The following is a 12,225-nucleotide window of genomic DNA, read 5'->3' as shown; positions in this document are numbered from 1 at the left end:
CGCCCTTTGGAAAGAGGCAGGCCCAAGACATTTTTGTGGGGCTTTATTAGACCATGGGAGTTCCACGTAGCCTTTCTCTGTAGTTATTTAAAATGTGTACCTTTAAACAGCAAAACTATAAACATTTTTGAGCATTTGGGATATAAATATTTTTATAAATGTGTTGTACGTGTCGCTGCCTGGTAAGCATTGTGCACTGCCTGCGTTAAGCGATTTTCACACCCAGGGTTATTCGAATCCTGCCGTTGCCTCGGAGCATAGCGGGGCCTGCCCAGCTGCAGGGCCACCAGCACAGGGAGGTGGGTGGTCGGGGGTGCGTTGGCTCCAAGCCCACGGGAAGATTTCTGCTGGGTCTGGTAGGATTCCTGGGGGTCCCCTCTCTGAGCCTCGCTTCCCTCCCTGCAGAGTGGGGTTGTGGGGAGGACCCGGTGGGATCTGGGGACGCCAAGTGCTCAGTGATGGGCAGGTATTGTTCTCTTTGCTTCCTCCTGCGCACTGGCAGTCTGCAGCTGTTGGAGCAGCAGGTGGTGGGAGGGGAGCAGGCCAAGAACAAGGACCTGAAGGAGAAGCACAGGCGGCGGAAGCGCTACGCAGATGAGTGCAAGAAGCAGCTGTTGGCGGCCCTGCAGAACTCAGACGAGGACAGCGGGGACTGGGTGCTGCTCAATGTCTACGACTCCATCCAGGAGGAGGTGCGGGCCAAGAGCAAGCTGCTGGAGAAGATGCAGAGGAAGGTGAGGCCCTCCGGTGGGCTCCCCGTCCCCGGCTGCCCAGGGATGGGCAAGGCCCTGATCCAGGCTTCACCATGCCCAGTGGACAGGCAGGCAGGCAGCCCTCTAGTCTTTGCCCAAGCGTTTGTTCTGATGCTGGGGGCACAGCGATCACAGTGACAAATGTGTCCCTGCTGTCGTGGAGCTTCCATCCCAGGGGCAGTGTGGGTATGTAGTGAACAGCACAGGGGAGACATAGATAAGTTGCGGAGTGTGGTTAGCCCTGTGGAGGGAATCCCAGGGCTGGTAACTTGATTTTTATGTTTTTATTGTTATCGATGGTTAAAGCGCACAAATCACAAATGCACAGCTTGATTCATTTCCACAACGTGAACATACCTGGAAACCACCGGAAGTACCTGGGTCTACCCAGGCAGGGGACAGTGACCTTCTCATGGAAGTGGAGACTTCTGGGGGACCTGAGAGGTAGAAGCTGGTCCCGGGTGACTGGGGAAGAGCACTCGGGCAGAGCCTGGCGCAGGAGCGAGGCCAGCCGGTGTTGGGCAGAAAGGGCGGGTGTGGCTGGAAGATGGTACTGAGGCCAGGGTGGAGCAGGCGTCCTGCCCCCGGGAGGGTCACTCAGCTTCCTCCCTTTGGCCATCCAGGGTCCCCGACCCCAGCACTGGCAACCAAAGGGTCTGGCCAAACCGTAAAGTTGCTACTTTCTTCTTTTAACCTCTTTATTTTTTTTTTTGTTCTTGGCTATTTTCATACCTTTTCTTAATGCCCCTTGTTAGGTTTTCAGTTGAATTTGTTCTTTCTTGTAATTCGCTCTACATTTCTAGGGATTTTTCCTTCTTTCTGTTAACGTCCCATTTCGAATCTTGATTTTTTGGTCCATTTCTGTTGTAAGTTTTTCATTTTCAGATTGGAAATGTTCGTACCTGTGAATGCCTGTTTAAGGACATTTTATTCAAGCTGGGGCGTCGTGCCACATTTTGAATTGGCTCATTTGGTTCTGTGTGCTCGTGCTCTGGGGGAGAATATTCTACACTGAAACGTTTGATTTTCAGTTTCTGTTTCTTGCAGTAGCTTTGAGTAGGTTCATCTCTCTTTGGCTTGTTTTGTATGTCCTGTTTCTCTGGACCAGCAGAAGCAGTTGAAGGCAGAGGCTATGGTGGCTTCCCAGGTTTCTTTCTCAGTAGCGCAGTGTCCCGTTTGTACGGTATCGTCTATTTTTTTGTTGTTGTTTCTATTTTTAGTTGGCCAGCTAATTTTTCAATTTTTAGTAGAGACGGGGGAGTCTCACTCTTGCTCAGGCTGGTCTCGAACTCCTGAGCTCAAGGGATCCTCCCGCCTCGGCCTCCCAGAGTGCTAGGATTACGAGCCACCGCGCCCGGCCTTCGTTTTTAGCATAAGGAACTATGCACGTGTGTGTATATGTACACACACATCCTCTCACCTTCTAAGATAAAAATAGCTGCAATATACACTTTCTTTTACCTTTTTTCACATAGCAATAAACAGTACCCTGAAGATCACCCCACAGCAGTGTGCAGAGATAGTCCTCATTCTTTTTCATCGCGACATAGTAAGGACTCTGTTGTAAGGATGCATCGCTGTTTATTCAGTCCGTCCTCTCTTGATGGACATCTGGATTGTTTCCAATCTCTTGCTCTGACAAAGGGTGCTATAGTGGACCGGGCACAGTGGCTCACGCCTGTAATCCTAGCACTCTGGGAGGCCGAGAAGGGAGTATCGCTTGAGCTCAGGAGTTCGAGACCAGCCTGAGCAAGAGTGAAACCCCATCTCTACCAAAAAAATAGAAAGAAATTAGCTGGACAACTAAAAACATATAGAAAAAAATTAGCCAGGCATGGTGGCACGTTCCTGTAGTCTCAGCTACTCAGGAGGCTGAGGCAGAAGGATTGCTTAAGCCCAGGAGTTTGAGGTTGCTGTGAGCTAGGCTGACACCATAGCACTCTAACCTAGGCAACAGAGCGAGACTCTGTCTCCAAAAAAAAAAAAAAGAAAAGGGTGCTATAGTGAACAGCCTGTGCATATTACTTTTGTATTTTGGATAGCTTTCTTCAGAATTGATTCTTCCAACTGGGAATGCTGCAACAAAGAGTAAATGCAGAGCCAGGCACGGTGGCATGCACCTGTAATCCCAGTGACTTGGGAGGCTGAGGCAGGAAGATCACTTGAGATCAGGAGTTGGAGATTAGCCTGGGCAACATAGCAAGACTCCATCTCTAAAAAAAATTTTTCTTTTAAATTTTAAAAATTAGCCAGGTATGGTGGCACACATTTGTAGTCTCAGCTACTCAGGAGGCTGAGGCAGGAGGATAACTTTAGCTGAGGAGTTCAGGGATGCAGTGAGCTATGATTATGCCACTGCACTCTACCCTGGGCAACAGAGCAAGACCCCATTTCTCTAAAAAAAAAGAGTAAATGCAAATGTGATTTTGCTAGATATTGCCAACTGCCCCTCCATGGGGGTTGCATTGTTTTGTATCTCCACTAGCATGTATAAATGTGTTTTCTCACACCCTTGCCAGAATATATTGAAAAAAAAAACTTGGATTTTTGCCATTTTGTTATATGAGAAATAATATCTCAATCTAGTTTTAATTTGCATTTTTCTTATGAGAAACGAGCATCTTCATATGTTTTAGGGAAATTTGTAGTGTTTTTTTCCCTCTGAACTGTGTTTACATTTTGTCTCATTTCTATTAGGGTTGACAGCCTTTTTATTCTCTACTTGTAGAAGCTTTTTATATGTTAGGAAGATTAACTCTTGGTCTGTAATATAAGTTGTAAACATTTTTTTCCAGTTTTTCATTTGTCTTTATGCTTTATGGTATTTTTGCCATATAAAAATTTAAGATTTGGGAAAGTTCACTCATATTTTCTTCTAGAACTTGTCTGGGCTCATTTTTTCACATTTCAATTTCGGATCCTTTGCAATTTATTGTGGTGCATGTGTGAGGAGATGATTCAATATTACCTTTTCTATGTGGCTATCCATGTATTGCAATACCATTTTTTTAAAGTCCATTTATTTTCCACAGAATTTATTGTATACTTAATTTCTATGTGCATTTAGATCTATTTCTGGATTTTTTTTTTTGTTCATTTCTCTTGCTCTGTCTGTTCACGTATGAGTGCCAGCCACATTGCTTGTTTTTTTTGTTTGTTTGTTTGTTTGTTTTGAGACAGAGTCTCACTCTGTTGCCCGGGCTAGAGTGCCGTGGCGTCAGCCTAGCTCACAGCAACCTCAAACTCCTAGGGCAAGTGATCCTCCTGCCTCAACCTCCCAAGTAGCTGGGACTACAGCCTTCCAGCCACATTGTTTTAAATAGAGGCTTTATAATGTTTTATAATCCCAGTGATTTTCTTTTCCATGTTTTTCCTGGATAGTTTTTCTTACTTGTTTTTAAAAAGGAAGGAGGGAAGGAAGGGAGGGAGGGAGGGAGGGAGGGAAAAAATTAATTGATGGAATTTGGGGGGTGTTACCTTATATTTATAAATTAGCTTGAGTATTGATACCTTTATGAGGTGGATTTTTCTGTCCAGGAACAAGGTATATCTCTCTATTACTTCAAATCAATTTTTGTGTCATTCAGGAGTGTCTTATAAATTTCCTCATATAGGTTTTGGGACATATCTTGTTAATTTTACATCTAGACATTTTTTATTTGTTTTCCTATTTGGGGCATCCTCTTCCATTATATCTGCTAACTGTATTTTGTTTGTAACATGAAGGCTTTTGGTTTAAAAGGGTATTTTAAAAATCACTGTGAAATAGAATATTCTCAACTTATTCTATGGGACCAGTATTAATTACCTTGATACCAAAATTGGACTAAGACATAGCAGGAAACTACAGACCAATATTTCCTATGACTATAGATGCAAAATGCTCCGCAAAATACTAAGATACAAAAATCCAACAACATATAATAAAAAGGACCATACATCACGCTGAAGTAGGGTTTATCCCAGGAATGCAAGGTTGGTTTAGCATCCAAAAATCAATTAATGTAACACATATCAAAAGAGCAAAGGACAAACGTCACATGATAGATGCAGAAAAAGCATTTGGTAGATGACACCTGTCATGATAAAAACAATCAACCAGGCCCAGTGGCTCACTCCTATAATCCCAGCACTTTGGGAGACTGAGGCAGGAGGATCACTTGAGGCCAGGAGTTCAAGACCAGCTTGAGCAACATGGAGAGACCCCATCTCTACAAAAAATAAAAAAATTTATCAAGGTGTGGTGGTGCATGCCTGTGGCCCCAGGAAGTCAGGAGGCTGAGGTGGGAGAATCACTTGAGCCCAGGAGTTTGAGGCTGCAGTGATCTATGATCACGCCACTGCCTTTCAACCTGGGTGACAGAGTGAGACCCTGTCTCTAGAAAAGAAAACAAACAAACAAAAAACTCAACAAACTAGGAATCAGAGGGAACTTCTTCTACCTGATAAAGGGCATCTGTGAAAAACCCACAGCTTTCAGCATACTTAATGGTGAAAGACTGAATGTTTTCCCCATCTACGGACATATAGATCAATTAAATAGAACTGAACGTTCAGAAATAAACCCTCACATTTATAGTCAATTGATTTTTGACAAGGATGCCAAGACAATTCAATGGAAAAGGAGAGTTTTATCAAATGGTATGGGACAACTGGATGTCCACATGCCAAAGAATGATGTTGGACCCCTACCTCATACCATATACAAAAATTAACTCATAATGGACTAAAACCTAAATATAAGAGCTAAAACTATAAAACTCTTAGAAGAAAACATAGGCATAAATCTTTGTTACCTTGGATTAGGCAGTGATTTCTTAGGTATGACACCAAAAGCATTAAGTAACAAAAGAAAAAAATAGATAAATTGGACTTCATCAAAATTAAAACTTTTGTGCTTCAAAGGATACTATCAAGAAAGAGAAGGCCGGGCGCGGTGGCTCACGCCTGTAATCCTAGCACTCTGGGAGGCCGAGGCGGGTGGATTGCTCAAGGTCAGGAGTTCGAGACCAGCCTGAGCGAGACCCCGTCTCTACTAAAAATAGAACGACATTATATGGACAACTAAAAATCTATATAGAAAAAATTAGCCGGGCATAGTGGCGCATGCCTGTAGTCCCAGCTACTCGGGAGGCTGAGGCAGTAGGATCGCTTAAGCCGAGGAGTCTGAGGTTGCTGTGAGCTAAGCTGACGCCACGGCACTCACTCTAGCCTGGGCAACAAAGTGAGACTCTGTCTCAACAACAAAAAAAAAAAAAAAAAAAAAAAAAAAAAGAAAGAGAAAAGACAGCTCACAGAATGAGAGAAAATATTTGCAAATCATATAGCTGATAAGGTTCTTGTATTGGAACATATAAAGAACCCTTACAACTCAATAATAAAAAGACAGCCCAGTTTTAAGATGGGCAAAAGATCTAAATAGACATTTCTCCAAAGAAAATATACAAATGGGCAACAAGCACATGAAAATATGTTCAACATCATTAGCCATCAGGGAAATGCAAATCAAAACCACAGTGATGTTAATACCACTTCACACGGATTAGGATGACTACAATAAAAAAGACAAGCTGGGTGTGGTGGCTCATAGCCTGTAATCCCAGCACTCTGGGAGGTTGAGGCTGGAGGATTGCTTGAGCCCAGGAGTTTGAGACCAGCCTGAGCAACATAATGAGACCCATCTCTACCAAAAAAAAAAAAAAAGACATAACAAATATTGGTGAGGATGTGGAGAAATTGGAGTCTTCATACATTGCTGCTGGTAATGTAAAGTGGTGCTGCTGCTTTGGAAAACGTCTGACAGCTCCTCAGTTGGTTAAACGTAGTGTCACCATGTGACCCAGCAATTACACTCAAGAGAAATGAAAACATTTCCACACAAAAACTTGTACGCTAGTGTTCATAGCAGTATTGTTCAGAGTAGCCCTGTCTTGGTCCATTTTCTGCTGCTATAACAGAAGACCTGACACCAGGTAATTTATTTAAAAAAAAGATTCATTTGGCTCATGGTTCTGGAGGCTGAGAAGTCCAAGAACATGACACCAGCATCTGGCGAGGGCAGCATTATCCCACGGGGGAAGGACAAGAGAGCATGCAAGACACAGAAATGGGGCTGAACTTATCCTTTTGTCAGAAGCCCACTCTTGTGACAATCAACCCACTCCCACAGTAACGACTTTAATCCTTTCATGAAGGTGAAGCCTCTTAAAGGCCCACCTTCCAATATCGTTACATTGGCAATTAAATTTCAACATGCATTTCGTAGGGGACATTCAAACCATAACAAGCTCCAAAGTGGAAACAATCATGAATGGGAAAGTAAACTGTGGTACATCCATACAGTGGAATATATTTGGCAGTAAAAAGGAACGAAGCACTGATACGTGCTACCACGTGGATGAACCTTGAAAACATTACGCTAAATGAAAGAACCAGACACAAAGGGCCACATATTATGTAATTACATTCATACAAAATGTCCAGAGTGGGCAAATCTGTAGAGATGGAAAGTAGATTAGTGGCTGCCTGAGACTGGGGGTTGGGGCGAACTGGGGAGTGACTCCTAATGGGTATGAGGTTTTGGGGGGGGTGATGAAAATGTTCTAAACTTGATTGTGGTGATGGTTGCACAACTTTGTGAAAATACTAAGAGCCACTGAATTATACCCTTTAAATGGGTGAATTGTATGATGTGAGTTATATCTCAATAAAACTGTTAAAAATTACTGTGCATGATTCCAGATGTACAAAAATATATTAATATAGTGATTACTACCATGAACGCCATGTGTCCACCACTCAGCTCAAGAAATGGAGCGTTACTTACTCAGCTGAAATCCTGTGCACCAACCCCTTGGTGACAGCTTGCCCACCCGTGTCCTACCAGGTGTTCCCAACTGGGTTATTTTCATTCCTATGAATTTGAAACATCCTTCTTGACTAACCAAACAGAACCTGCCCTTTGAGGAAATGGACTATGCACCAGGGACCCAGGGAGGCGTGGGCATAGTTGGAGTTGGCAGTCACCTCTGCTCAGGAAAGAACGGAGGGTCAGTCTGGCAGACTTGGGCAGGAGACTGAAAGAATCTGGAATCTATGGTCAAATCAAAGTGGGTCTGACTCTTAAGTCCAGTGTTTGTCACACTGTCACAGAGCAACGTGGCAGTGTCAGAGAGAAGACGGTTGAGTCTGAGAGTTTATGCCTGTTGCTCCCCTTAGAAACGCCACTTGTGCAGTTCTCTGAGATCTTTTAGGACAGTGGGGGCTAAGGTGTCATGTGTGGGTACTTCTGAAAGGCCCCCCGAATACAATGTATGCAAGGGGGAAAGTGACTGAGGGCTGGCTGTTGGGTTGAGGATCAGCTTTCCCTCTACATTTTGCAGGCCTGGAGACACATTAGGTCCTCATTTAAATGCTGGGTGGGGAGGTGGCAGGTGAGCGAGAGGATAGGTGGGGGGATCGGTGGGTGTCAGAGAAGGGAGGGATGGCTGGAGGGATGGTGGAGCTAAGAACGGGTGCGTGAGCAGACCAGCAAACGGGTTCTGAGTCCTGCGGCAGGACAGTGAGGGGTGGGGTGGCCAGGCAGATGGGGAGGTAGCTTTCCCTGCCCACCGCCTGTCATCCTTTGCTTTCAGCTTCGGGCAGCAGAGGTGGAGATCAAGGATCTGCAGTCGGAGTTTGAGCTAGAGAAGATCGATTACTTGGCCACCATCCGCCGGCAGGAACGTGACTCCATGCTCCTCCAGCAGCTCCTGGAGCAGGTGCAGCCCCTGATCCGCAGGGACTGTAACTACAGCAACCTCGAGAGGATTCGGCGTGAATCCTGCTGGGATGAGGATAACGGCTTCTGGAAGATCCCAGAGCCCATCATCATCAAAACCAGCCTCCCAGTAGGTCAGGAACCCAGCTGGCCCTCACCCTCCTGCCCTGCCTTGCGGTTCCCCGTCCTGCAGACTGCTGGGAGCGTGGGCCTCCCCCGCAGGCTGTGGGTGCAGCAGACACGTGGCCCCGGGTCACATCAGGGCTCTGAGAAGGTGGTGTATTCTGGAGGTAGACACATGTGGGCTGGAATTCTGGCTGCACCATTCCCTGTGTGACCTCTTTGGGACTCAGTGTCCTCATCTATGAAATGGGGATGAATAACAGCACCTTAAAGTTGCTGTGAGGCTTAACGTGCATCAATGCACGTAAAACCCTTCCAGCAATACCTGGCACGTAGTCAGTGCTTGGTACGTGTTACCACTGTCATCAGCACTGTCATTACTTCATCCTGACACAGCCCTCTGAGGGACAAAGACTATTTTACATATGAGGAAACTAAATGTCAGAGGGTATAAATGACATAAAGTCAGTCACAGCAGTGAGTGACAGGACCATGGGTAGAAACCAGCTCTTCAGAGTTTCAGGCCTGGTCCAAGTTCTGCTTTTGCCACTGACCTCCTGTGTGACCTTATGAAGATGACTGTGCATCTCTGGGCTTCTTTACAAAGACGGGGTTGGATAAGATGACCTCGAAGGCCCCCCACCCTGATAAATCTCAGAGTAAAGTCGCACTTGCTGTGGCTCTTTCTCCAGCCATAGACCTGGCTCTGCCCATTCGGGGAGCCCGCAGTGCCCCAGCAGTCTTCCCCTTGGTCCTGTGCCTCTGCCGTTTACGGATGGCATTGACGCCATCCTGGCTGAGACCCCAGCCTGCACCATCTCCCATGTGCTGTGACAGCAGCAGCCTTTCCGCCTGCCCCCAGCCACCTGCTGTCTTGCCTGGAGCCAGGGCAGTGGCTTTTCTGGTGTCTGAGCCTCCTGTTGTCTGTTTCCCACAGTCATGCCTTGGCTTGGGCTGGGATGTGTCCTCCCCTGTTTCTAAGCCTGAGCCGGGCCTGACCCCTCCTCCACGGAGAGTGTTGCGGCCCACTTGCACCCTCTGGGCCTGGCACCAGGCGGCAGTGACTCCAGCTTTTGTTTTCTCATAGCAGTTTCAACTGGGCCACAGAACAAACCAGCCCACAAAACCTCCGCAGCAGACAATGGCGAGCCAAACATGGTAAGGCCCCCGGGAGAGGGAGCGAGGGGAGGCCTGGGGAGCTGGCAGGGCTTTGCCCCCAGGGTGCTGTGGGTCAGTGTGACTGCAGGAGCTGGTCTTCTATGTTCCTCCTGCCTCAGGATCAAAAAACCAGGGGACTGAGCCTGGACCCTTTTCTGTGTCACTCCATTGGCCCCTCAGCCCACTTGGGCCCTCATTCAAAGGCACTTACAGGCCAGGCGTGGTGGCTCACACCTATAATCCTGGCACTTTGGGAGGCCGAGGTGGTAGGATCACTTGAAACCAGGAGTTCGAGACCAGCCTGGGCAGCCCCAACTCCACCCGGCTTCCAGAGGCTACTGAGTCCTAGGCCAGGGGCCCAGATGAGGACTGCACAAACGCAGGGCCTTGACCTGTGAGGATTTGGAATTTCAGCAGGAAGAAGACCGCTACAAGCTGATGCTAAGTCGTAGTGACAGTGAAAATATTGCCAGTAACTACTTCCGGTCCAAGCGGGCCAGCCAGATCCTCAGCACGGACCTCATGAAGAGCCTCAGTGAGTGCCCTGCCCGCCGGCCATCCCTCCGGCCCCTCCGCCACGTGGGGGAAGTGCGCCGGGTCGTTCTGGGGTCAGACGGACCCGGGATCCAAAACTCCTTTCCCTCTCTGGGCCTCAGTTCCCTCAGCTATAAAATGAGGGGGACAACAGCTACCAGTCAGGATTAGATGCGATGAGGTGGGGAAATGGCCCAGCCCAGGGCCTGGCATACAGTAGGTGCTCAATATGGGGTGTCCTCTTTGGGGGGAGGCGCTGTCTCCTCTGACACCCAGTAGGCCCTCGGCACGGGGCTCAGGGCCGTGGCATGGGTTGCAGGGTCCAGGTTCTTGCCAGCTTCCTCAGACGCCGGTACTGGCGATTGCCTGTCAAGGACCACTGAGCCAAGGGGGGCAAAAAGGGGCCACAAAAGCAAAACATGGCTTCAGGAATGGAAAATCACCTCACTCTTCTGCTTTCACAACTAAAAGCAGAGCCCAAAGAGCTTCCAATATAACATTAATAAAAAGCAAATCTCAGTTCCGCAGTAAGGTTATTTAAGAGATAAGAGTGGGTACAGTTGAGGAATAAGGGGGGGAAATAGGACAGGAAAGAAACTAGCACCCACTGAGTACCAGGGATTGTGCCCATGCTGCAGATGAGGAAACTGAGGCTCAGAGAGGGGAGGAGCTTGCCCAAAGCTATACTGCCAGGAAGTGGCGGAGCTGGGCCTTGAACCCAGGTTTGTCTGGCTTGCGATCCCAGGCTGCCTCAGTCTGAGGCTTTATAACCCCAAACCCTAGCCCAGCCCCTTTGGATGCAGATGTTGTGCTGGGTGTGAGCCCGGGGTCGCTCTGGCTGGGTGGCAGGTAGGCCAGACTCCCCACCCGCACAGTTGGGCTGTTTTCTCTCCACCCCTGCTCTCCCGGCTCACCAGCGCCCCCTGGCCCTCTTCCCCACAGCGCATCACAACTCGCCGCCAGGCCTGGGCTCCCCGCTCAGCAGCAACCCTGCCATCCTGTCCGCCCAGGCCCCCGAAATGCCTCAGCCCCGGCCCTTCCGCCTCGAGTCTCTCGACATCCCCTTCACCAAGGCCAAGCGGAAGAAAAGCAAAAGCAACTTTGGCAGTGAGCCTCTGTGAACACAGCTGCCTGCCGCTACCTGCCTTCAGGCCTCTAGAGACTGCCAGGCCCTCTCAGGGCAGCCCCAACCGGGCCTCCTCCCACCTGCCCCCAACAGTGACCCGGGGGCCCAGGGGTCCCTCAGCCCTGAGAAGACACATTTCCTTCCCTCTTCCCCAGAGATGACCCCCATGCCCGGGACATGAGCCCCTCGGAGGCCGGACTGTCCTGTGCTCCAGCTGTCCACCCCGCGTCCGTGTTTCCATCGACTCACCTGGCACTGAGCCCGCCATTCGTGCCCACCAGTGTCGGCCTTTGCCTCAGAAGCCTCAGACCTGCTTCACGGCCTTCAGCAGCCCTGGAAGAGGGGACAGCTACTGCCACGTGGATAAAGCGCTGTGCCTCCATCCGACTGGCCCCACTTCCTGAGGGCAGCCCTGCCCTGCGGGGTGGCACAGAAGTCCCAGAGCAGCTGTTCCCATGCTGCCCACTCCTGGCTGGTCTGCAGCCCAGGGAAGGTCACTTCGCATTAAGCTGCCCAATAAACTGCCTTTTAGGATGAGCTCTCCTTCCCTGACCCTGCCTGGCCATCATGGGGAAGCTCTGTCTGGAACAGGGTTCTTAACTGCCTGGGACCTTTAGAACAAACAGGCTCCAGGGGTTCTGCAACTCCCTGCAATTGTGAGTGCAAGTGCATTCTTTCTGGGGAGAGCATCTGAACTTTCATTCGATTCTCAAAGGAGCTGTGACCCAGGAAAGCAGAGCCCTTGTGGAGTATATGGCTGTGTCTGCTGAGGC

The 12,225-nt window shown here is 48.6% G+C and overlaps 1 protein-coding gene across 2 annotated transcripts in view; it reads left to right on the top strand.

The window, feature by feature from the left end:
* The window catches only part of KIF17 (kinesin family member 17), a 41,155-nt gene extending 29,708 nt beyond the window's left edge, over nucleotides 1-11,447 (top strand). Inside the window, exons 11-15 of one of the 2 annotated variants that reach the window (XM_069477425.1) lie at nucleotides 503-734; nucleotides 8,387-8,645; nucleotides 9,725-9,792; nucleotides 10,210-10,327; nucleotides 11,269-11,447. In XM_069477425.1, coding sequence (XP_069333526.1) covers nucleotides 503-734; nucleotides 8,387-8,645; nucleotides 9,725-9,792; nucleotides 10,210-10,327; nucleotides 11,269-11,447 — 856 coding nt within the window. Of the gene's footprint in view, nucleotides 1-502; nucleotides 735-8,386; nucleotides 8,646-9,721; nucleotides 9,793-10,209; nucleotides 10,328-11,268 lie in introns of both variants that reach the window. The other variant, XM_069477424.1, reaches the window with a different exon arrangement.
* Nucleotides 11,448-12,225: the final 778 nt, after the last annotated feature.

The sequence above is a fragment of the Eulemur rufifrons genome, chromosome 8 (assembly GCF_041146395.1).
Source record: "Eulemur rufifrons isolate Redbay chromosome 8, OSU_ERuf_1, whole genome shotgun sequence".
In the NCBI taxonomy this organism is placed as follows: domain Eukaryota; kingdom Metazoa; phylum Chordata; class Mammalia; order Primates; family Lemuridae; genus Eulemur; species Eulemur rufifrons.
Note: the sequence above shows the minus strand (reverse complement) of the source record. Positions and strands in the feature narration are given on the sequence as shown.